We start from the raw sequence: 24,023 nt of genomic DNA on the forward strand, positions 1-24,023 counted from the left end.
ACGTGTTCATTCTGTGCTGCAGGAGCAAGAGGTGAGCAGCCGGAGCCAAAGATAGCTCATCCAATTGCCTCTCGCAGGAATGAGATTTCATAAAGAAGCCAAATGAATCTTTCAGTTAACTGAGTCATACCAAGGCTCTGTTTATTATCATGTTAATGAGCTATACACACATGAATGTTTTCACAGGAAACATTTGCAATTCAAATACATCTGGGAAATCTAGTATTTCAAAGTCAAGTCATGAATCAATCGTTTATCACATCTTGATAAAGCATTGATTAAATGAGTAAAATAACATGGAACGTAACCAAAGAAAAATCTGCATGAAGGATTCCAGAGAGTGAAGAGGACAGCTGTTTCACCGGATCTGAAAAACAAACGAGCACAATACACACGATTAAACATCCCATCTGAACAAATAATCAAACTTTGATTAAAGGAATATTTTACCACAGAATGACTGTATATCAGAGTCTGCCTGTTTTAGATTAAATGATTGATGTCCTTTGTAAAAGCAAACATCTCACAAAATCCCGTGCCAGTCATTTATACACAAACACATGCACTATCACTAAAATGAACACCATAGCACCATGTTTTTAACATTTAAGGCTTCTATTGGAGGTTTTCAAATGAAGCTCCGAAGTGATTCTACTCTTTGTAGAGTGAGGACTGTGACCTCTGGGTGGAACACAGGGGTTTTAGCCTTTGCAGACCAGTATGCACAAATGGAAGGGGAAAACCCCAAAAGCATAATAGGGCCCCTTTAATCTAACTTTATTCAATAGGAAATGTTGTCTGAGGGCATTTTTGTTTCAGTGCGTATTAGAGATGGGAACGATTAATCGAATATTCGAAATTATTCAGGTATTCGAATATGAGTTATGAATATATATATATTTTTTGGGATGGGTGCCTAAGTTGATTACATATTATCAAATGGAATAATTCAATGTATACGACAGTGCCATAGCTAAATGTGTTAGGTCTAAAGGTGTGTTTTGCTCCGCTCACCGGTCCCTCACAGCGGGCAGAGCTGCAGGTACTGATCTCTCTCTCTCGCTCGTGTCCGGTTAGACTTCACTCGCGTTTATGTCCATATCCATCAGAAAACCAAGTTATGTTTTAAGCATGAAAGCTGTAGGCCTATAGCTGTCAACTGTTCAAACGGTGATCACCAGTTCAATACATTTGACAAATTCGACTTGGTTTCTATACTTATTTGAACATGTATTTATTTATTTTTCAAAATTAAATGTTTTCTTTTTTGTTTTGTAAAAATCTTTCCCACATTTTTTTTTTTTTATAGGTTATGTACATTTCGGTTAATCGGTTAACCGTTTTTTTGGGGGTCGAATATTTGAATATACATTTGCTTTCAAATTCCCATCCCTAGTGCGCATGTCATTTGACGTTTGATCAAATATCGCTGTAGAAGCCTCAAATATTAAAAAAAACAGCAACAAATCTGTAAAGCTCTAACTTTAGCGAACATTCATGAGTGTGTGAGCTAGGGAGCCTACTGTGTAAATGACAAGATGTGTCAGAGTTTGTAAACTGTTTCCAATATAGTTTCACTTTTATGAACTTTTATGAAGACTTCTCTTTCTTTTCTCGATCCTTTGTTCACCTGGGAATTATGTAAGGCGTTCAACATTCCACGTCACATGAGATGATTAATTGGCATATTGTCCTTAAACGACTCTCTGTATGTGCCAGGTAACTGGGTTAACAGTGGCATTTCAAAGCATGCCGATGCAAGACAAAGTTGGCAACGTTTCTCGGCGTTGGGGAGGTTTTTCTTCTGAGAACCTCCGTACACACAGTGAGGTCTGAGTCTATTTACCTTCTTTAGAACGTAAACATGTTGTGAGAGTTGATTTAATAGGTCGTAGCTGTAAACAACACAACAACACTTTTATGATCTTACCAGGATACACACTTTTATTAGACAGCCTGGTGAGCCTGGTGTGTGAACAGGGGATTTCAGTGAATATGTGGCCTTTATTCAGAGTGGGATATTTACTACCAACGAAATGTACGAGAGATTGTAAAACTTTTAAAAAGATGTTAAACCGAGAAGAACACTGAATAGATCTACAATTAGAATGGTTATATCCACACTAAAAACACACTTCTTCTCTCTGGCCTTCTAGTTAGAGCGGAGCACGACTCCTGACTTTTCCCTGTGTTTTTTTAATTTTTTTTATATATATCTGTTGTAATTTATTGTCTTTTATTGTGATTGTAGTAATGTGTTTTTATTACAGCACTTTGGCTCGACCAAAAATCGCTTTTAAATGTGCTTTATAAATAAAACTTGATTTGATTTGATTTGAAAAAGCTAATTCTATTGCCTTACAGTTACTTTGAAAATAAGTGTAATCAGATTACAGTTACTTATCCTACAATTGGGGATTACTAGCAGGATTACAATGTTTATACAAACCTAAAAAGAGCATGTAGAGGATCAGATGTTATTTATTTGATAAGCTGTACTGTTCTGTAGGCTGACACTTTCAGTGTGAATCTACTACTGCCTGAATCTGCTTTATGCTTTCCACTTTCTTTGCTTCATTTGTTCCGTTTATAATTCAGTATGTGAATTTATATGTTCATAAAATAGTGTGTGCGTTTAACTGTGTGTATTAAACTAAAACAGAGCATTTTCTCAGAACATTTTATTTCTTCTTTTTTAAACTGTAGTGTGTGCTCATGAGTTTCATTATAGGTGTGTAGGCAGATTTTCCTATTGATCAAATCATTTTTGATACTCAATATCTTCTTCTTTTCTAATACATTGTTCTGTTGTCTTACACAATACACTTAAGTAAAACCATCTTATTGATATTTATTTATTTCCCAGTCTGCTCTGATAGGTTAGCTGGCCGGCTCTGTTGTGATTGGTCAACTGATTAGAAATGGTTTACCCTTTAGCCTATCACCTACAATGTGTTGGATCGCTAGCCAATAGAAGTGCGGGAGGGAGAGACACTCCCTCTGGAGGGAACATTGGGATTTAAGTCTTTGCAGACCATTTACATGCACTCAAACCTATAAAACACTCTATAGGAAATGGAAAACCCCCAAAAGCATAATAGGGCTCCTAACCCTCCTAACACTGATATAAGATAAAGATAAGATGAAACCTGAAAGATGATTGGCCCCTCACCGTATATTTGTCCCATTTCTTCTCAGGATCGTACGGCTCCCAGCGACTCGCAGGGAAGATGTGTTTGTTCTTCTCATACCAGCTTCTCAGCACCACTTTACCAGCGTGAGACTTTAAGACAAAAACACAGAAAGGGTGTTTCACTTTGCAATGAATGCCCACTCAAATGATAATCCAAGGATTTCTGCACACTTGAGATGTACGCAGAATGAACTGATCACCAAGAGAACATCCATTATGGGAATTATGATTCAATGTTTGACTGCAAGCAGAGGCACAATGAAATATGTTTGGTTACATGTGAGATCCTGTTTAATGCTTTCTAGGAAGGCGCTCGGAAGCTGCCAGTTCATCATAACAAGTTGAATATGTGCTGCAGGGCAGTGATGACTTAAGATGGAAAATGCTGATTTGAATTCATTCTCAAATGAGCAGGTTTGCAATCACACAAGCTGTTCCCCCCCCCCCCCCCTCATCATCTTAGATTCATTTTGCAAATTATCTTACTTTTTATGTTATTTATTTGTCTACTTTCAATTGTTGTCAAGCACTTAATTGTGTTATATGGTGCTCCTGTCAAAAAAGTTATAGTGTCAGGTTTATTTATTGTCCATCATTTAGCAAAAATGTCGAACTCCCTTAAGCTGATATTCATCTCAGTATCTATACCTTAAATATGGATAGCACAAAACAGTATAGCAAGGAATTACATTGAAATATATCTTGGATGATGAAGAAAAAGGTTGAAAACTGAAAACTGATACATCTATTGACTCCAGAAGTCCCCCCCCCCCCCAAATCAGAAATATCTGTATGTATGTATGATATGAATTCCTTATAAAACAACAGCCTGTGTTAGGATTTGCCGTTCAATTTCGGCACTGGTTCAGATCAACTAAAGAATTCCGTTCATTTCCTCCAAGTCCTTTTGTTTCACTATGAAAACAAATTCTCACCTCGTCTTTCTCAACGGTGGCGTCGTTCACCAGGCGGATATCATCGTGGACGTCGAAGCTGAACAGAGGACCTGGAAGAAAACAGATGAACTGAGTCCAAAGGCAGTAACACAACTATTTCAAAATGTAATAGAAACAAAGCCAGGTACTGTTTATGGATTGGCTGAAAGCTGTGGATCACTCACCAGATTTGCCTCTGGCTTTGGTCACGATGAAGTCGTAGAAACTGTGGTGCTGAAGGAGACAAACAGATGAGAACAATCAAAGAGGGATAAAGTGCCGCACCTGCTCCACACATTTCAATATTTGTTGACATTCTCTAGACTCTATACTTGTTTCTAAGTTGGCATTTGTGTATGTTGGCACAGATTGAAAGCTATTAGAGTATAAGGTTTATTTATTCGTTTTTTTTCTAAAAATCATATTCTCTAGAAATATAGAAAGTAACAGAAATGGTTGGCCGCTGTGTCCTTGGGCAAAATACTTAAACCCAAATCGCTCATCAGAAATATTGTGAAATGAGATTTTCTCTAAATCACTCATCCCTACAATCAACCTGTCAGATCAGGCAAATGAGAAAATGAACGTGATCTTTATCTATTATTCATTCAGAAAGGATTAGCACAACGAGGCAACAGCCGATGGGTTTGGCTGAACAAGCTTGAGTAACGCCTGGAGCGTGAAAGGAATCTCTCATCAACCACAACTGTCGCAACAATGAAATGAAGAGAAACGAATCAAAGAATCCAAACAAAGTCAGGCAACGGTTGAACTGCTTACATGTGGTATGATCAGATCTTCTTTGATGTACATTAGCTGCTCTACTCCAGCAGACCTGCCCACAGAGGAAAATCAGTTCAGTGAAGATGAATTTAAACATTCCAACGGTGTGGGAGAGAAATTCGAACTATGGGATTTTAGTCTTTGCAGACCATTAACATGCACACAATGATATATAAAACACTACAGGAAAGGGAAACCCCCCAGAGGATATTAGGGCCTCTTTCATTTGTGTTAATTTAGTCAGATCGGTCATTTTGTCTACCTGCATTACACAAGCATGAAAGAATGTGGTAAAGACACATTTGCAGGAATATGACCAATCATCATTATGTGTTTTAAGAAAGAGTGTACTCATCTTCAACATCTCACCTGAGCTCACTGAAGTCCTTTCTGAGGACCTCCAGGGCCCTCTGCAGGAAGTTCTGGATGGTATTTCCCTTTTTCATCTGCGGGCCAAATACACAATGAAATCATGGAGAGAGTAGTAACCACTTTGTAAAAGTATATTGTTTTACAACATCATCAACAGATCTGTAGCTTTAATACAATAATAACAGCTCATGGTGTTTTACCTTGACAGTCTTACGATGCCCTGAGCCGTCCCAGTAGCTGAATGTGATCTCGATTTCCTCGCCTGAAGACAAAAATACACACCATTATTTTTGGATCGATGGGAAGTGTGCGTTTGTAAGTAAAGCAGGGAATTCAACAAAGTCATTGTGGACAGAATGTGTGCTTGTAATTAGAGTTAAAGGCGTGGGAAACAACTGAACTGAAGTAATGAGGGATGTTTGTGTTGACACTCACTCTTGATCTTCTCCTGTTTGAGCTCCCACTCCTGCCGGAGTTCCTCTCTGAGACGATTCTCCTCCTCCTGAGCACAAGAGGCAGGGAAAATGTTAAGGTTTCTCCATACAGAATTGGCTGTCACAGTATCAAAATGGCAACTTTAACACAGTACTGTGAGCTACAATTATTCAGAAGTCTGTTTGTTTGTTTCAAAGGGGGATATATACTGTATATAGATTGCTTGCTACTACCCTAAGTGTTGCTTGGTTTGTGTTTCATTCTGCATTCTGCCAAGCTGATCTTTAAATTCCTCTGGCCTCATCTGGAATATGATAACTCCCTCATACGAGTTGAAATATTTACCTGAAATATAAAAATAAATAAGAAGAATGTTTGTCACTGACAGAAATGTTTTATATTCCCCTCACCTCTCTGTCTCGATCAGGAAGGAAGCTCGTGTCCACATCTGGATTTTTCCCCAGCTTCTTCTTCTTTGTTGGATAATCTAAACAGACATAGTAAAGTTAATTAGACAAACTTCCTAATAACCATGTTAAATCTTTAAAAAAACGAAGTATAAAACTGACATGCTGATCATTTGCGGGGTTATGTGCTACAGAGGAGCAATGCTAAGCTAACTGTCTACTGGTTGTAGCCTGTTATTTAGCACAAGACATGGAGAGGTATTCATCTTCAAATCTAATTCAGCAAGAAAGCAAACATATTTAAACTTTTCTATAAGCAACACAAAGATAAAACAAAACAAGTAAGTAATTGTTGAATCATCAGTAATCAAAACTGAACTTAAACTTCTATATTTATTATATAATAAATGTATTTGAGGCAAGCTGTGATGCAACAAATACTCAAAGCATGTGACAAGGACATTGTTTTGTTTGATTTGACTCCCATTTTTTAACATATGACTTTGATGTTCTATTGTTTTGATTTTCTCAAACCCTTTCTTTACAACAAAGCGCATATATGCAGGTCCTTTTATCCTGAGAAAACCTGCTTTACAATTGGATACAGACTCGTTTTCTACTGCCATTAGACAAAGATTCCTTTTTTGTTTTGGCTTTCGGGAGAACAGTCGGATGTTGGTGGCTCTAATGGTGCGTTCACACCGGAAGCAATGCGATTTTTGGGTGCGAATGTCGTATATCTTCCGGGACAGAAACAAAAAAGAGCTGGCTTGGAGGAAGATAAGCGAGTAAGTACCTGGATAAGATGATGAAATTCACCAAATTGTCTGCGACGCTGGATGATATTATGAACCCAGACACGACGGCGTTTGCTGCTACTTTTGTAGGACTTCCGCAGAAGGGACAAAGCAGCAATAGTTGTAATATCTTCCATAATTAAGTGCAGAAAGAAACACAACTATTTAGCTTGGACGCGTAAACAACATCACTGTCAACCCGTCTTGAATGCACCATAAGAAGAGCATATCCAATGTATTTTAATTAGGGCTGTCAAGTTAACGCGTTAATAACGCGTTAACGCAAAAAAAAATTAACGCCACTAATTATTTTAACGCGATTAACGCATGTGTATTTTTTGTTCTCGGCCGCTGTAGTTTCAGAGCGCATCGAGTTTAAAATACCATCTACAAGCTGATGCTGACAGCCCCGCTCCTGCTGCCCGCTTGTGGCAGACCACACTTCCACGCTCACCGGCAGGCCCGGACTGGCCATCGGGAGGACCGGGAGGGTGTGTGTATGTGTGGCGCGAGCGAAGCACACCTTACGTGTTGTTGTTAGCATCTGGTGCTAGCTAGCTGAGCTAACGGATATAAGGAGCTGTTTCAATGAAAACAGAGGAGCGACATTTCGCCGACAACTGCGCCGAGCACTTGACTTTATGCAGGTAGCCAGACAGCACACTCAGCACGGATAGTGCCGCAACACAGCTCATACACACAGGCATATATGCCTTGAGCTGCACATAGCTCCAACGATCCTACACACACACACACACACACACACACACACACACACACACACACACACACACACCACACACACACACACACACACACACACACACACACACACACACACACACACACCACACACACACACACACACACCACACACACACACACACACACACACACACACACACACACACACACACACACCACACACACACACACACACACACACACACACACACACACACACACACACACACACACACACACACACACACACACACACACACACACACACACACACACACACACACACACACACACACCACACACACACACACACACACACACACACACACACACACACAGTATTGTATGAGAGAGGTTCCAGGTTGAATTGAGCGAATATTTGTAATGTTCAGAGGTTGTTGTGTTTAATATTCATGAGAATATTTGTCATTGTTCAAATGATAATAAACAAACATATAAAGCATAGTTGTCCACTCATATGTTGATAAGAGTATTAAAAACTTGAAAAATATCCCTCTAAGGTACATTTAGAACAGATAAAAAATGTGCGATTAATTTGCGATTAATCGCGATTAAATATTTTAATCGACTGACAGCCCTAATTTTAATACGTTTGTACATTTGAATAATTTCCCAAATCCATGTACATTTTATATATGGATGTTGAGAATGTCAGTGGAGCTCTTTTGCGCTGTCACTTTAACATTCATATAGTAAAGACTCACCATCCTCTTCTTCCTCTTCCTCCTCCTCTTCTTCTTCTTCTCCCTCGTCTTCGGGATTAAACGATAAACTGGCGATTTTCCTCTTCTGTTCCTCCTTCCTCTTCTTCTCTTTCTGCTTCTCCAGCTTGCTGCAACCATAAAAAAAATCAACGATGTATAAAAAAAAAAAAGACAGGAATCGAGCCATGATGACATACATTACCTATCCCCGCCTTACTTAAAGGTAGGGTAGGTAAGTTTGAGAAACCGGCTCGAGATACACTTTTTGTTATATTCCATGGAATGCTCTTAACATCCCGATAGCAATGAATATCTGAAGTGCTTTGACAAAAAATCCATAAAAAAATGTCATCTGTGGAAGCCGTAGTACTGTAAAAAGCACGACCAATCATTTTAGCCGGCCCGGCTAAAATAACTGGATGGCCTACCTGCCTGTCAGCCTTCCATCTGTGCACAAACTTATCTCGTGCCCTCATTGGTCATGTGCGCGTTCGTGTGTGTTGGAGGAGGGGCTCTGTAAGGAAGTGGGAAGATTTTTTCCGGCTGTGTATTTTCAAATTCTAGCCACTCAAGCTGGTTTCTCCAAAATGACCTACCCCACCTTTAAATGAGTTTTAATATATAAAGTAGTGATGGCAGTTTGACACTGAAGCTTCGAACGGAGCTTCAACCCTGGACTTCCTATTCCATAAAAGCAGTGATTCGAAGCTTGCTTCAAATCACGTGACATGTGACGTCCGAACCAGCAACTGCTTCATTTCTTGAATGAATCAACTCACTGGTTCGCCGTCCAATCAGGTGATTCAATGCACTGCCTCGTCTCTATTCTGACTGGTGACAGGTTGAAACGGTTTAGAATTTGAGCGCTTCAACACTTTATAACCGCTCTACACAATGCGCAATGTGTGGGTTGTTGTCGTAGTTTGCGTTGTTGCTGTGGAGTTGTTGTTGGTATTGCATTGTATTGGATCATTATAGAGCAAGCCAGGAAGAAAGATAGGTCGCTCTGACTCGGGAAACACTTCGAAATGTGTAGAAGTTGTGAACAAAAAGACAATTATGACTAATATAAAAACAGTTCAATGGTTTAAGGAATAGATAGCCCAGTGGATAGAGCCGGCGGCCCGAATGCGGCGATGTCCTCCGCGCAGCTGGTTCAAAGCCCGGAATGGATTAACTTTTAATCATTGCTTTTCAACTTTAATACTTTAATAACTGATAAAAAGCCCTCTCCTCCCAAAAAAATGTCCAGTCTCTTCTCAGTAACCCAATACACACAATTATCAATCTTTAATTGCAAATAGAACATGATATTCAGTCTTAGTGTGTGTGTGAATAGAATATTTTTCAAGGCAAAGATACGTTAAACCCACTGCAGCCTTGCACTTCGCCAGGAGAGGTCGCTGTAACTGAAGCTTCGCGAAATGAACCTATTTCCGACACAATTGTCCAAGTGGTTCGATGCTTCATTCAAAGCTTCATTTTGCCATCACTAATATAAAGTATGCATCTTCTTTATTGACAGCTGTCTTATTGTTGTCAAATTGTACAGGTGCCCAAACAAACAAAGATATTAGTTACAGTTGGCAGCTGGAGGAACAGCTTGTTTGTTGGGACAGGTCGGGTTGGACGCCACCCAGTGTTGCAATTGTTTTGTTTTGAGCTTCAGGACAATAGCTTCGTAGTTGTACTAATCCCTCAAATCAATCTTTATTTAGTAATATTGTTCCTACAGGCACAAGAAATATAAAACTAATCCTGATCCAACCAGTTTTTGCACACAAGTGTTATCACTAGTTGGATGCAGACTACTATTTTAAAATGTTGACACACCACCTGAACTGAGCACCACATGGGCTTCCTTGACTTAACACTATGGGATTTTCCCATTGGATTATAGAATTTAGCATAATAAGATATTTGGCAAACACACGATTATGATACATACACGTTGGTTCAGCAGATCCACAATATAACACCACTTTATGATTTTTGATGACTAAATGCAATAGCCAGAATTTGAAAGCTGACGTTAAGATATGAAGGAACTTCATCACGATCACAGCGCTGCGAATCACCACAGCTAAACCAAAGGCATCTTAAGGCCCGGACACACCAAGCCCATTTTGGCCGACGATGAGCGTCGACACGCCCTACTCAGATTGGTGTGTCCCGCACCGTTGTGTCTTTTCAGCCGTGCCGACACCTTTTCGGCCGAAAACCCACCGATTCAACATGTCGAATCGGTGGGCAGTCGGCCAAAGGCAGTCGGCAAAATAAATCACTCTGATTGGCTGTTCAGCTTAGCGAATCAGTGCATGAGAAGCGAAACGGAAGTGAGGGACCCAAACAAACGATTAAGAAGGCAAATCTGAGATTTCATTTAACTCCAGCTCTCGACACAGGTTTGGGAAAGCCCCATGAGCTTCTCGCTGGAGAGTGAAAATGGAACGCACACGCTATTTGTTGTTTGTTTATATCACGCAGTCTGTTCTTCTTCTCTCGGTGTATCACGCAATCTGTCTTCCGGTTGTTGCCTCTTTTGAATGACGAATACACACTACCGCCGCCTGCTGGTAAGGAGAGTTATTGCCACTCACGCATGCGCAGTTCGTACGTGCTTCTTGGCCGTCGGCTGAAGTCTTTGCGGTGTTCCAGTGCGACACATGGCCAAGACGCAGGAGACGTGAGGCGACGCAACAGTTGGGGTCCGTCTGTGTCAGTTCTTTGGTGTCAGCTTGGTGTGTCCGGGCCTTTATGTTCCTAAACCAAAGCTATTATGTGATAATAAATATGATAACTCACAGCATGAGCTCCTTGGACTGCTCCTTCTTGGCCAGTTGTTTCTCTCTCTCCTTCACCAGCGCCTCCTGCCTGGCCTTCATGTCATTCAATGTCACCAGACCTGATCAAGTAAACAATAGTCAAACAACAATCACATGGCTATATAGAACCACAAGCCACATTGCAATGATGTTGCATTATTGGTTTCCTTTCCCAATATCTCTTTTGAGCCAAATGCTCCTTCAGTCCATGCAGGTGACAGTTTGTGGTGATAACAGAAGTATTTGATGTCCAAAAACAAGAATTCTTACCAACTGTGCTGGACTTGAGCTCTGCCTCCACAGCATCATAGTGAGCGGAGAATTTCTTATCGATGTTAGACTTCACCATGTTGTCCTGTAAGAAACAGACACACATTACAGACAAGAAAAACTGGAGGGAAAGTTTAGCTTGCCATTTTTTTTTAAGCATTAATAGTAACATACGGTTAGGATGCCTCATGATACCCTACTAGCTAAATGCTATGTAGATAGTAGGGATGGGGATTTGAAAGCAAATGTATATTCGAATATTCGACCCCCAAAAAATCGGTTAACCGAAATGAACATATCCTATTAAAAAAAAAGAAATGTGGGAATTTTTTTTACAAAAGAAAAGAAAATTTTTTTTATTTTTGAAAATAAATAAATACATGTTCAAATAAGTATAGAAACCAAGTCGAATTTGTCAAATGTATTGGACTGGTGATCACAGTTTGAACAGTTGACAGCTATAGGCCTACAGCTTTCATGCTTAAAACATAACTTGGTTTTTAAATGAAAGAGGGATCATACACGAACAACATAACGGGTTAGGGTAACGTAACCCTATTACAACAGAGATCAACAACCTATAACAGGGCCTATGCTCAGAATGCAGCTATTCATCAATACTCATTCTTGTTTAAGAATATGAGCATGTGTACATGCTCAGGGGAGAGGCGGGTGCGGAGGCAATTCAGGCCAGCTGTAGAGAAGACCCTCTCAGCTGGAATTTGGGCATACGATGAGGTTTGAGTCTGCGTGATCTGCGTGTAGGGAGGGGCAGCAGCCATATCATTAGCTAGAACTAGCTAGATCTGATGGATATGGACATAAACGTGAGTGAAGTATAACCAGACGCGAGAGAGAGATCAGCACCTGCAGCTCTGCCCGCTGTGAGGGACCGGTGAGCGGAGCAAAACACACCTTTAGACCTAACACATTTAGCTATGGCACTGTCGTATACATTGAATTATTCCATTTGATAATATGTAATCAACTTAGGCACCCATCCTAAAAAAAAAAAGAAAAGAAAAATTAATAAAAATATTCATAACTCATATTCTCATATTCGAATACCTGAATAATTTGAATATTCGATTAATCGTTCCCACCCTAGTAGATAGGACTTTTTTAAATATATTTTTACGTACAAAACAACATGGCTTTCAGATATTCAAAATAAACTAATAGGATCAAGTTGTTATAAAACAGAAATACACAGTATAGAAATGTATAATAGCTAATAAACAATAAAAACATTAACGAGCTAGGGCTATTTATGTGAATCATATTCTTCCGAACAATATTGTTGCATTATTATTTCTCTTTAACTGCTTTAAAAGGAAAACAGTTCCTCTTTTTTTTCAAACACAAAACTTAGATATACTCAGATAAAATGTACAAAGAATAAGAATATCGTTAAGCAAAAAGTTAGCTAATGTCCAAGATGAGGTAATAAATAATGTCCTTTAAAAATGAAGAGTTGCTTTCCACAAACCTTTGGGTAAAGCCAGTTATGTACATCAAGTCATAAAGATTGATGCATTCTGCATTTACTTGCAACATTTTATTGTATTTTATTTGACATGTATAAAGTTGACTTCTGCAATACTTGCACATTGGTCTTACAACATAATCTTGCACTATTTTATTTCTATTCAGTTTTCTCCTTGCACTATATATTGATTTTTTTAAATGTGTTTTATTGGGTAATGTCTTATTTACATGTATGTTCCATTGCTGGAGGAGCCTGTGACTACCATTGCCATAACTACACTGTAGCTACTGTGCATATGTCAATAAAGCTTTGAATCTTGAACAAAAAGGATGATAAGTAACACACTGCAACTGCGACGCCTTCACTGAACCCCCACTTTGCTGGGACTCAGGGCTCTCGCGTAAGGTCTCATAACGGCTGACGATAATTATTTTGGAGAATATACAACTAAGTCAGTTCGCAATAAATGACTCTAACACGTTATCATTGATGGTAAAAAGCTACTTACCTCGGCAATTTTCAGTTTTAGCTGCTCGAGCTGTGATCTTTCTTTTTCTCGTTTCTTCATCAGTTGCATGGCTCTGCCGGCCTCACTGGCGGCTCCTTTGTACTGCGCCATGTTGCTCTTTCTGCTCCTAACGCTCTCTAATAAGATTATTTATTCCACAAACAACAAAAAGGTAAGTTCAATTCTGATATAGATTGATTTTATTAAGAGCTACGAAGGTATAACTCCCAGCAGCACAACACAACAAGAAAAATGGCGACGACGAAGTGCATGCCGGGTAGTAACGGGAGAATTATAAACGATGCCTTCAGGTTACCCAAGAGAGCTCGGAATTATTACATCCATAAATCAGAATCGCATCAAAGGCTGAATAAACGGTTAGACTATAACATATCAGTACACATTTAAAAGAAGAAAAGGAATATTTTATAAATTCAATTCACAATTGCTAGTTTTTTATTTAAAAAAGTATTCTTTATGATTAATTTATGAAAGTTGATCTATAAAATGTTTTAAAGAAATGTTGAAAAACAATAATAGTTATAACATAGCAAATCCTAAAACAAGACCCTAACCCTAATACTAAATCAGTATAATATATAATAGTATAAAATGATTAAATCCCAAAAGATGCATTTGATTAATTGTGTCAACTTTATTCTAGAATAAAATGTGCACATTTCTGTTAAATCCATTCACAACAAATACGCTTAAGGAACTTCTGACATTTATTTTATTGATTGCATGGTACAATTGAATCAAAAACATTTTCAAAATAATAACAAAAACTGTCTATGAACTGACTTTACACATATAAAACATATCAAACAGCATTAACATGAAAAAATTGCGGAACCATGCCAATTATAAAACCAAAAAAAGACACATGAACATTTTTATAAAATAATCAATCTCTCTCTCACTTATTCAGTCACTCGATAACACTCGCTATGTCTCTCATTCATGCAGTCTCTTTGTCTCTCATTTGATGGTAGTCCTTGTTCGACAGTGTTACGCCAATTTGGCTGCAGCAGAGAGCAAGAGATGTACAGAAGGGAGTGATAAAAACATTAACACCACACATACATAAAGACCGCAGGCAGGGAAGGAAGGTGGTGCTCAGCTGTATGCAAGGCACCACAAACCTAAAGGGAGAAAAGGAGAGAATTATTTAAACAATAATATGTCAGAAATAACGACTCTCTTCTCATAACCTATAGGTATACATTACTGCAATTACACTAATGGATCACAGGCCATCGTAGCTAATCGTATGAACCTTCTGCATTCACTGTATTTGAGGAATGTGTGACCATGGGTGCGTCTCACTTCGGTTATTTTTCATTTCCTCGCTTCTCAGGCTCGGTATCACCGGAAGTTGATTTGTCTGCGCCATCTTGAGTAGCGTCCCAGTGGCCTTATTTTTGCTGGGGGACCGAGGATCGAGGATCGAGGATCGAGGAGTGATAACGGAGCAGCGATAATCGAGGAACTACCTGACCATCCTCCGGTGAAATCATCAGACACTCGCCCCGCCCCCTTACTGTGTATCGCTCACTGATTGGACGATGCAGCGCATGAACTGATCTGGCTGCTGTCAGACGATCAGCTGTGCAGCGTCATCACAAACGGACGTCGCTTCACGTGACGCTCCGGAGGAAACGACGTCCCATTGCTATTAAAACTCATTTCCCTGCTTCTCGTGGTTTCCTTGCGTCTCTCCATGCTTCCCTGGTGGGAGGGACTAAACGCAGGGAAACGACGCAAGTGAGGGACGCAAGGATTTCATTTAACCGAAGTGAGATGCAGCCTATGTGACTCTAATGTGCACGACTTCATGAGGAAAATGTTTTATTGCATCGGCATACCAGACATGTAGACAGGCGAGAATGGCCAGTGAGATTCCACAAAGAAGAGCTAAAGGAACTGCAAACAGCAAGGAGAGGCAGCGGTACGTCCAGATGCGAGTCTTCTCAAAGCCAACCACGCTGTGAAGCCACACTCGATCAATGCTATGAGGTGTGGCGGGCTCTGCCAGTACGTCACTGACCTCTACCTATAGATGAGAACAAAGAGTGGGTGGTACAAGGTTAGTCAAAGCAGTTTGTTTATAGAACAAGAACAACTGTATTCAGTTACAGTATAGATGTGAACACATAAAAGCATAAATAGATTGCCAATCCAAAAAAGTTCTCTCTGGTTTTTACAACCTACAGTAAGAACAGGTGAAATAAAGTTTGTAATTTTTCCATAAATTATTAATTATTAGTAACAGGTATAAAAACAGTGTTGCCAGGATATTTTTCCCAAGTTGCTGTTTGAACATAGGGTGGTTTTCAGCGGCAAAAATGATTATCACTTTTTGTGTTCTAAAGTCATACATAAAGGAAGAAAAAACATTAAGAACTGCATGTATTGTTCTCTTTCTTATTTGCATGTTAACTTACGTTTTTGAGTAAGGAGCCCCACGAAGATTGCCTACTTTATAGTGAAATCTCTCCTGGACTGGTGATCAGGGGCCTCATTTATAAAGGGATATACGCTCAAAAAATGGCGTACGCCAGTTTCTACGCAATGTTTGCGATTTATAAAATACTAACTTGACGGGAAAATGTGCGGTCCTCCACGCAAACTCTAACCCATGCGTACGCACTAAGCACAACAACGGGAGAGACGAGAAACTGCGACACCGTTGGCAGAAGGAAGAATGGAGAGAAATATGTGGAAATAATACCATAAATAAAATGTTACCTATCATTTATCATATATGAAGAATTCATTTTCAAACATTGATTAAAGCCAATCTTAAAATGATTAAACAAACGCCTGTTTGCGACTCCTCAGTGCACACAAAAACATAACTTGGAGAAATAAATAAATACGGATATGTTATTTAAAACCACCTCGAATATGTTGTGTTAATGTTATGAAATGTTTTCTCATAAATGATGCGGTAAGCAGGAGGACAGAATTACGTCTAAACTGACGCCGTTTTGCATTTCTATAGGTTGTAGATACGAGCATGGTTCTATTTCGTCCCTACTGACCGCCAGAGGCGGTGCTTTTAGCACTGGATATGTCCATCGTGCGCATGCGCAGCTCGAGTACCAATAACAACAAAGTCACCTGTGACCCACGTGACACCGGCTATATCGGTGTCGACAGAGGATCTGTTCCTTTCATCTTCTCGCTGCGCGAGAGTACCGTGGCTGCATTCTTGCAGCCTACAGCGTTCAGGTTTGAACGTTTGATCTGAGGGATTTCTCTGCATACAGCTGGCCGCGGGGAGCTTCGCGACTGATAGTCGGAGCTACGGGTTGTTAACGCGTCCTCCAGGAGCTGTGGCCGGCTGTGCGCCGTGCAGAGCCTCGACGGACAGGTTTGTGTCAACTTGTGGTGATGGCTGTGTTCCCGCACCCTCTCCCAGCTAAGTTGTCCTGATTGCTGTCTTGTTATTGTCGGGCTACTTTCTGGTGACGACAGTGTTCTCGCCTCCTCTCCCATAAAGTTGCCCTTATGATGCTCTTTTGAAAGTTCTGCTTGTGGCGTTGTGCCCGAGCTATCTTTAGCATTTGAGTTCCCAGCTTTCGCTGCGTCTCTCATTTAATTTGTATGGAAAGCCCACAGTGCCATATTTTGCCTGTTTTTTGTTAGGTGCAAAGAGTAAGGTAAGTTCTGGCCAGAGTTACTACTGTAACTACGGTCCTAGCTGGTGAAGGCTGTGTTCCCGCACCCGCTCCCGGTTACGCTGCATCTGGCATTCGTCTCGAACTTAACCAGTGAAGGCAGTGTTCTCGCCCCCGCTCCTGGTAGACGCTAGACTGCCTTGTTTATTAATCCAGCTAGGCGAAGGCAGCGCTCTCGCTCCCGCTCCCTCTGCCGGTAACGTGGGTGTAATTACATCCCTCTTTCTATTCGGCGAGTAGCAGCACCGCTCTACTCTTTCCGTTAAACAGGTAGCTGGTGCAGGCTGTGTTCCCGCACCCGCTCCCGGCTACGCTGCATCTGGCTACCCACAGAATGGCTCATTCATGTGGGCTGTCCCCTAAGGTGGATCGGTTAGCTGCCATCATGGAGCAGACAAAGCCGCTCCTGTTGGCCCTTCAGCCAGGGCTACTAGCTTGCCGCCTGGCCCGCCTTCGGTTGCCACACCTCTGCTTGAGGATGCCATGTCACTAGCGGCTCCGGCTGAACCTCTTCTTGAAAGGGCGGGGGGCGGGGCCCCGCTCACCCCCGAAGAGGCTCCCCACTCCTCTGCTCAGAGCTCTTTGCAGGGCACGGAGGACGGCTCCATGGCGGCCATTATTCGTGCGGCCCTGGTACGCTTGCAGCTTCAGGTTCCGCAGGCCGACCCAGGCTAGCGCCTTCTTCAGGCATAACCCTGCCCCTTTCATTCCCACTGTTCCTCCTTTAGAGGAGTACCTGAGGGAGCTCCATGCATGCTAGAGAGACACCAGGGCCCTCTCCCACTCTGCTGCCATGCAGGATCCGGCGAGGGTGGGGCTGGGTCGCTTGCCATCCATTGAGCCTGCCATCGCCTCCCCGATTCTGGCCCCGGATGCCAGGCGCCCTCGGCCTCAGTGCAGGGTCACAAACGAGCTGCTCTGTAAGGCCTACGACACAGCCTACGACACAGCGGCACGGGAACTCTCTCTCCCATCTGATACTGGCTGTCTCTACCTCTCTGCAGCAGGCTCCGGCTGAGCCTTCTTTGCTGGGCCTCAGCGATGCATCACTGCAAGCCTTTGGGAATTGGGACGAGTCATGTCCTTATGGTGCAGACTCGTCGCCAGGTTTGGCCTGCTTAGTCACCACTGTCGGAGACATGTCCTCCGTAGTGTGCCAGTCGAGTCAGGGGAGCTGTTTGGGGCAGCTGCCCTGTAGGCACTGGAGCGTGCTGCCCAAGCTAGGCAGACCAGGCAGCAGCTCTCGGGTCTTTATAGGCCTGTGCCCACTCCCAGCAGGCCCAGGGGCCCCTCTAGCAGCCGCACTCAGCCACCAGCTTACAGTGGTGGTCTGCGCAGGTCCCAGCGGCCCACTCATCCGTTGTGCCCCCGGCTGCCGGCCTTCTAGGCGGCCTCGTGCCTCAGACCCTTACCGGCCTCCCCCCAGCAGCAGCTCAGCTACTGGGCTGTCTGTACTTCCGGCCCTTGGGTGGTTTTCACCTTAACCCAGGGGTACGAACCGCAGTTCCGGCCCCTAGCCTTCGGCCGGGCCAAAATGACAGTCGTCAGCGATCCGGCAGATGCCCTAGCTCTAGCCCAAGAGTTGTCCGTCCTTCTGCCCAAGGAGGCAATCGAGCCAGTAGACCCTCTGCTTAGCCCAGGGGGTTCTACTCTGCGTACTTTCTCGTGGCCAAGAAAGTTGGCGGATTTCACCTGCTCTTGGACCTCAGAGGAATCGACAGATTCCTGGAGGTGCTGCCATTCCATATGCTGACCGCAGCACATGCACAGGGGGAGTGGTTCGCAACCGTGGACTTTAGGGATGCCTACTTCCTCGTGGGCCGGGCAAGAGGGTGCCTGATATTCAGTTCCTCCGGCCCTTGGGCAGACTGACGGCTGCCTCAGCCGTTGGGCCCTTAGGCCCGCTGTCGTTGTGCCCCATGCAGATGTGGCTGATCAGCCTTCTCTTGGATGCCAAGTGGCACAGACACAGGAAAGTCAGAGCGTTGCAGCGTTGTCTCCACTCTCTGTCACGCCGGAGGGGCAGGGTCTATCTCCTGATGGGCGTGCCCATGGGCGCCATCCCATCCCGCCAGGAGACCGTCACCATAGGTGCATGTCTCTTAGGGTGGGGTGCAGTGCGGCAGGGCAGGACCGCTCAGGGTCAGTGGTCTGCCCAGGAGGGTGCACGCCATGTCAACGTGCTAGAGCTTCGGGCTGTGCAGCTTGCGCTCACGTACTTTCTACCCCAACTGAGGGGCAAGAATATGCATGTTCCTTGGGACAGCAGGTACACTGTTGCCCAGACGGCAGTCCCTTCTAGATAGTGGACGTTCTCACTCCAGTCTGAATTTATGTGGCTGCTATTTCTGCCCGACATGTTCGGGTCGACGGCGCCACGGCGGGGTGCCTCAGGTCGGTGTCCCTCTTCCTGAAGAGGGGCTTTACGGCAGCGTCCCCCTAGCACCCCGAGGGCTCCGGCTTGGGGCCTGCCCCTGCTGCCGGATGCCCTATCATCTCCTCCCTTCGAGCCCCTGGCCCAGGTGGGGCTTTGGTGGCTGCCCACGAAGGCAGCATTTCTGCTTGCCATGGCCTCAGGGAGGCAAGTTGGGGAGTTACATGTCCTCTCCATAAACGATACATGCCCGAGGTGGGACTCTCAGGTGTTGCCCTTGGCATTCCTGCCCAGGGTGCTTCCACAAACCCACTTCAATCAGCCTGCCCAGCTGGCACGCTTTGACATTCGGGAGAACGGCACGTCGAAGTGGCTGTGCCCTGTGGGTGCCCAAAGGGCGAATATCGAGGCTACTGCCTATATACGGCAGTCGGAGCAACTCTTGTTTTTGCCATAGCGGCACTAAAGGAGGTGTGCCCTCTACCAGTGGCTGCCCCACTGGGTTGTCGATACCATCTCACATGCCTACGGGGCCAGTGGCCGCCCCTTGCCATCTGGGCTGAGATACCACTCTGCAAGGAGCATCTCAACATCTTGGGCTGCCCTGAGAGGGGCGCCCCTGGAGACCATCTGCGCCGCGGCGTCGCGGGCGTCTTCTGGCACATTCTCCAGTTATCGGGTTAATGTCGCCACTCCCCATTCTTTGGGCGTGGTCCTTTTGCCGAGCTCCGCTGCTTCCAGTAGTGAGCCAGGGCTTGGATTCTTCATGACATGGTTGGTATAAGTCATCCAGTGCTAAAAGCACCGCTTCTGGCGGTCAGTAGGGACGAAATAGAACGATAGTTACGGCTGTAACTACGGTTCCATGAGTCCCGGATGACCGCCAGAGTTTCCTGTCACTCAGAACTCTTGTGTGCTCGCGAGAAGATTCTGGGAACAGATCCTCTGTCGACACCGGCTGTTATAGCCGGTGTCACGTGGGTCACAGGTGACTTTGTTGTTATTGGTACTCGAGCTGCGCATGCGCACGATGGACATATCCAGTGCTAAAAGCACCGCCTCTGGCGGTCATCCGGGACTCATAGAACCGTAGTTACAGCCGTAACTATCGTTTTATATCCTATCACGTTTAATCGTGTTTTATGCCGTTTGCCAAGACTTGATAAGTCGCTCGTAAAACACAGGAGGTATGGAAACTAAGAACACCATATGTGGTAAATTGTACAGCTAATATAACACAATACATTAGTTGTATTTCCTTTAACTGGTGGATTATGGATATATAGTTGCTGATCGAAAGCTGGAACACAAACCACCAAATACAACAAAATAATTCAGATCCAGTCGTCATGACTCCACTCCGGAGGGATTCCCCGATCATTTCTTACAGTTTCTCATCAAGGGGGTGTCTCCTGTCCCCGGTAAAAACACACTGCCTGAGGAAGGTTATGTGTATTTTTTTTGTCATTAACCTTTTTCGGACCACTTATTTATTTTGGTGACGATCCGACCTCCATGCTGCTACTCTGGTTCAAACTGCATCCACCAAACAATATGATTCATCTCGACCTCCCCAAAATAACCAAAATCTGACACGGTGTGAGATGTCTTTTTTAGCTGTTCTGTCGTCATTTCCTGCGATCTTCTTCATGCAGTCAGTCAAAATGAATGAATGAATGGGCGTTTATTTGACTATGTATGGGCAAATATGGGTGTGATGGGAAGCCTGCAAAAGCTGCGCCGCATTTCGAGTCGATTGTGATTTATAAAGGGAAACAGGCGTAGGAAGTGCAGTACGCACTTCCCTCGCCGGTGCGCAATGTTTTGTGAATCGGAAAATTTCGGAAAATTTCTGTACCTATTTTTTTGCTTTGTATTAAGCAACCTTCCCACGTGAATCCTACGCAAGGCGTTATAAATGAGGCCCCTGGACCTCTGTCTTAGAAATGTGGCCAATGTCAATTAACATCTTCAAGATAACTTAGAAGTGGATTAAGATCATGTGCTTTGTTCAGTTTCAAGTGGAAATACAGCTACCTGTCATAAACATAGCAAAAATAAGAGCTGTTCTAAAAAGAGACTCCAGTGTCATCACAAATAATCCAAAGAAAAGAGGACCTAAAAGGGAACCTTGGGGTACACCACAATAAATAGTAGCAGAAGAGGATGACAGAATGAACCTTAAGGTGCTGGTTGATGCCATGAGGGTCCCTGTTGACCGGAAGGGTGGGTGATGGCGTACGGGTGGATGTGGGTGTATGGGTCGGTGTGGGCGTAGCAGGGGCCGTGGAAGGGGTTGGAGGTTTGGACGCTGGAGTCGGGACTTTTGATGCAAACTCAGGAGGAGGAGGAGGCGTGGTTATCTGTTCTCCTTCTCTGTCATCGTACTCATCACTGTCGTCATCGATCTTACACTCCACCAGACAGTCATCACTCACCATCATCATCATCACTGAAGGACCAAGGATACGCTGGCTTTCACTTGCAAGAAGATAGAGGGTCTATTCTGATATTGCACTAACATACACACATTTATACTGTAAATAAATGCACACACACAGCACACACATAAATACACCCCTGCAGCACATTTCATTTCAGGCATGTTGCGTGTAACAGCAAGCTGAGCACTGGCACTAGCACCTGTTAGCCCCCAAAAAAGAAGCCATACCAAAATCTGTAAATAGCAGCTGGCCATTTTAAAATGACATTCAAAAATGAAAATAGAGCAAAAGAAAAGAATGTGTCATATTATCTAAAATATATGACCAAAGTCTTGCAGTTGATTAAGTCTTTTTATTATTAATCAATAATACATGCAGGTTGATTTTAAAGACTTGTAACCCATTTGCTTTGATATACATGAAACAGCTACTTCTGAGGTGAAGAACTGTTGTTGCAAATCATATCCTTCTTGAGATATAATGGCAGCAGATCCACAACAGGGACCGCAACAGTCGAAATGATAAATCATGTCTGACTTACCTTACTTACTGTAAAGGGCTATCTTAATCCTGTATCAGTGACATAGACCCTTGCAGAGGAAGGAGATAAGAAGGCAGACGAGCCCTGCAGAGTGATAATCTGAAATGTCAATGAGATCAGTTCAGCCGCTTAATCACAATGTCCCTCAGAGCTGAGTTGGCTTATGAGAACTCATACACACACAGACAGACACCAGAAGTGCTCATTTGGTACAGTGCCTCTTATTCCTTGTGCGTGAGTGTGTGTGTCTGTGTGTGTGTTGGGTGGCTGTGAGAAGGGGTTATTTTAGGCAGAGGAGCGGATGGGCCTAAAAGATCACGTTACAGCACTAGGGTGCCATCGTTACACAAAAATTGAAACAATCACACACACACACACACAACTACGCGCACACACGAATGCACACACACACACACACACATGCACACCTCACGCACAGCGCACAACAATGAGGTGGGAAGTAGTATTTGCTTATTTCAAACTATGATAAACATTTACTTGTATATTGTTAAACGACAGCAGAAAAAAAAAATATTTGAATATTTTCCTATCTTTATATTATTTGTGTTTATAATTTCAGCATCAAAATGTTATCTTTTATTTTATTTTTGATTGGATTAACCCTCCTATTGTCTTCGTTTCCCCCCCCTTACTTTGGTGTTCGCTGTCAAATTTGAACGGTCCTGTTTTAACTGCTATTACATTAACACAAAAACCATTAATCATCACCAAATTTCATTTAACACCCTTTCAAACTGTAAATATTGTATCAGACTACTGGTATACATGAAGAACTGCAGTAAATATACAAAGAATAGACACTGAACATGTATTGCGTGTGCCAGGTGTGATTCACATGGGGGGATGGGCACATAAGGGGGGGGGGAAACATCTAGAGTAGGTGTGTGTGTGTGTTTTATCTGATCCAGATGGTTAGTAAGGCTGGTGCCCCACGGGAACGCATACGGCAAAACGCATAGGATTAACGCAATCACAATCGCAAAAAAGCTTCCGTCCACACGCAATATACACCGGATAGTGACTCAGCTCCGTTTAGATCCAACCGCTGGAAAAAGCTGCAGTACATATGCCGAGCCTGTACGTGGCGCTGTAACTTCCTCCAGAAAAAGCAGCGAAGAAGCATGGTTGCCCTTCTGTTTATTCACCGTGGTGAAGGCCGAGGGAACCGGACAGAGTTTTTCGCCGGTCAACGTGTGTAAAAGTTTAAATCTTCCGGACAAAATTATAAAAGTGCCGGTCAAAGGTCTTCTTTGTTATTTATTAAGCTTTAAAACAAATGAATAACGACTATATATAATAATAAAATACACGGAGCCTGTCCTCTCTTTTTCCTCTCTTCTGACAACTGATCCAGTAATGAGTGACCCGGCCGACAGTAAAAAATAAACATATTTATAACTAGTTTAGGTAGTTTGAGAGGTAGGCCAATTAAAATAGCTAAGGGTGATGATCTGACTTGAAGTGTGTGTTTTGC

General features: G+C 43.0%; 2 protein-coding genes across 2 annotated transcripts; both read right to left on the reverse strand.

The window, feature by feature from the left end:
- Positions 1–120: 120 nt before the first annotated feature.
- fam50a (family with sequence similarity 50 member A) lies at positions 121–13,746 on the reverse strand. Its single transcript, XM_034145434.1, has 13 exons — positions 13,484–13,746; positions 11,487–11,571; positions 11,197–11,296; positions 8,392–8,519; positions 6,129–6,205; positions 5,719–5,785; positions 5,484–5,545; positions 5,281–5,357; positions 4,909–4,963; positions 4,314–4,362; positions 4,129–4,199; positions 3,173–3,283; positions 121–367 (listed from the first exon to the last, which is right to left on the reverse strand). Exons 1-13 carry the CDS (start codon positions 13,592–13,594, stop codon positions 359–361), a joined length of 1,002 nt encoding a protein of 333 aa, XP_034001325.1. The 5' UTR covers positions 13,595–13,746; the 3' UTR covers positions 121–358.
- A 529-nt stretch (positions 13,747–14,275) lies between these two features.
- zgc:158296 (uncharacterized protein LOC791212 homolog) lies at positions 14,276–22,725 on the reverse strand. Its single transcript, XM_034145287.1, has 4 exons — positions 22,529–22,725; positions 21,724–21,995; positions 15,352–15,539; positions 14,276–14,628 (listed from the first exon to the last, which is right to left on the reverse strand). The coding sequence occupies exons 2-4, from the start codon at positions 21,991–21,993 to the stop codon at positions 14,445–14,447; spliced, it is 642 nt and encodes a 213-aa protein (XP_034001178.1). The 5' UTR covers positions 21,994–21,995; positions 22,529–22,725; the 3' UTR covers positions 14,276–14,444.
- Positions 22,726–24,023: the final 1,298 nt, after the last annotated feature.

This window comes from Trematomus bernacchii, unplaced genomic scaffold (assembly GCF_902827165.1).
Source record: "Trematomus bernacchii unplaced genomic scaffold, fTreBer1.1, whole genome shotgun sequence".
In the NCBI taxonomy this organism is placed as follows: domain Eukaryota; kingdom Metazoa; phylum Chordata; class Actinopteri; order Perciformes; family Nototheniidae; genus Trematomus; species Trematomus bernacchii.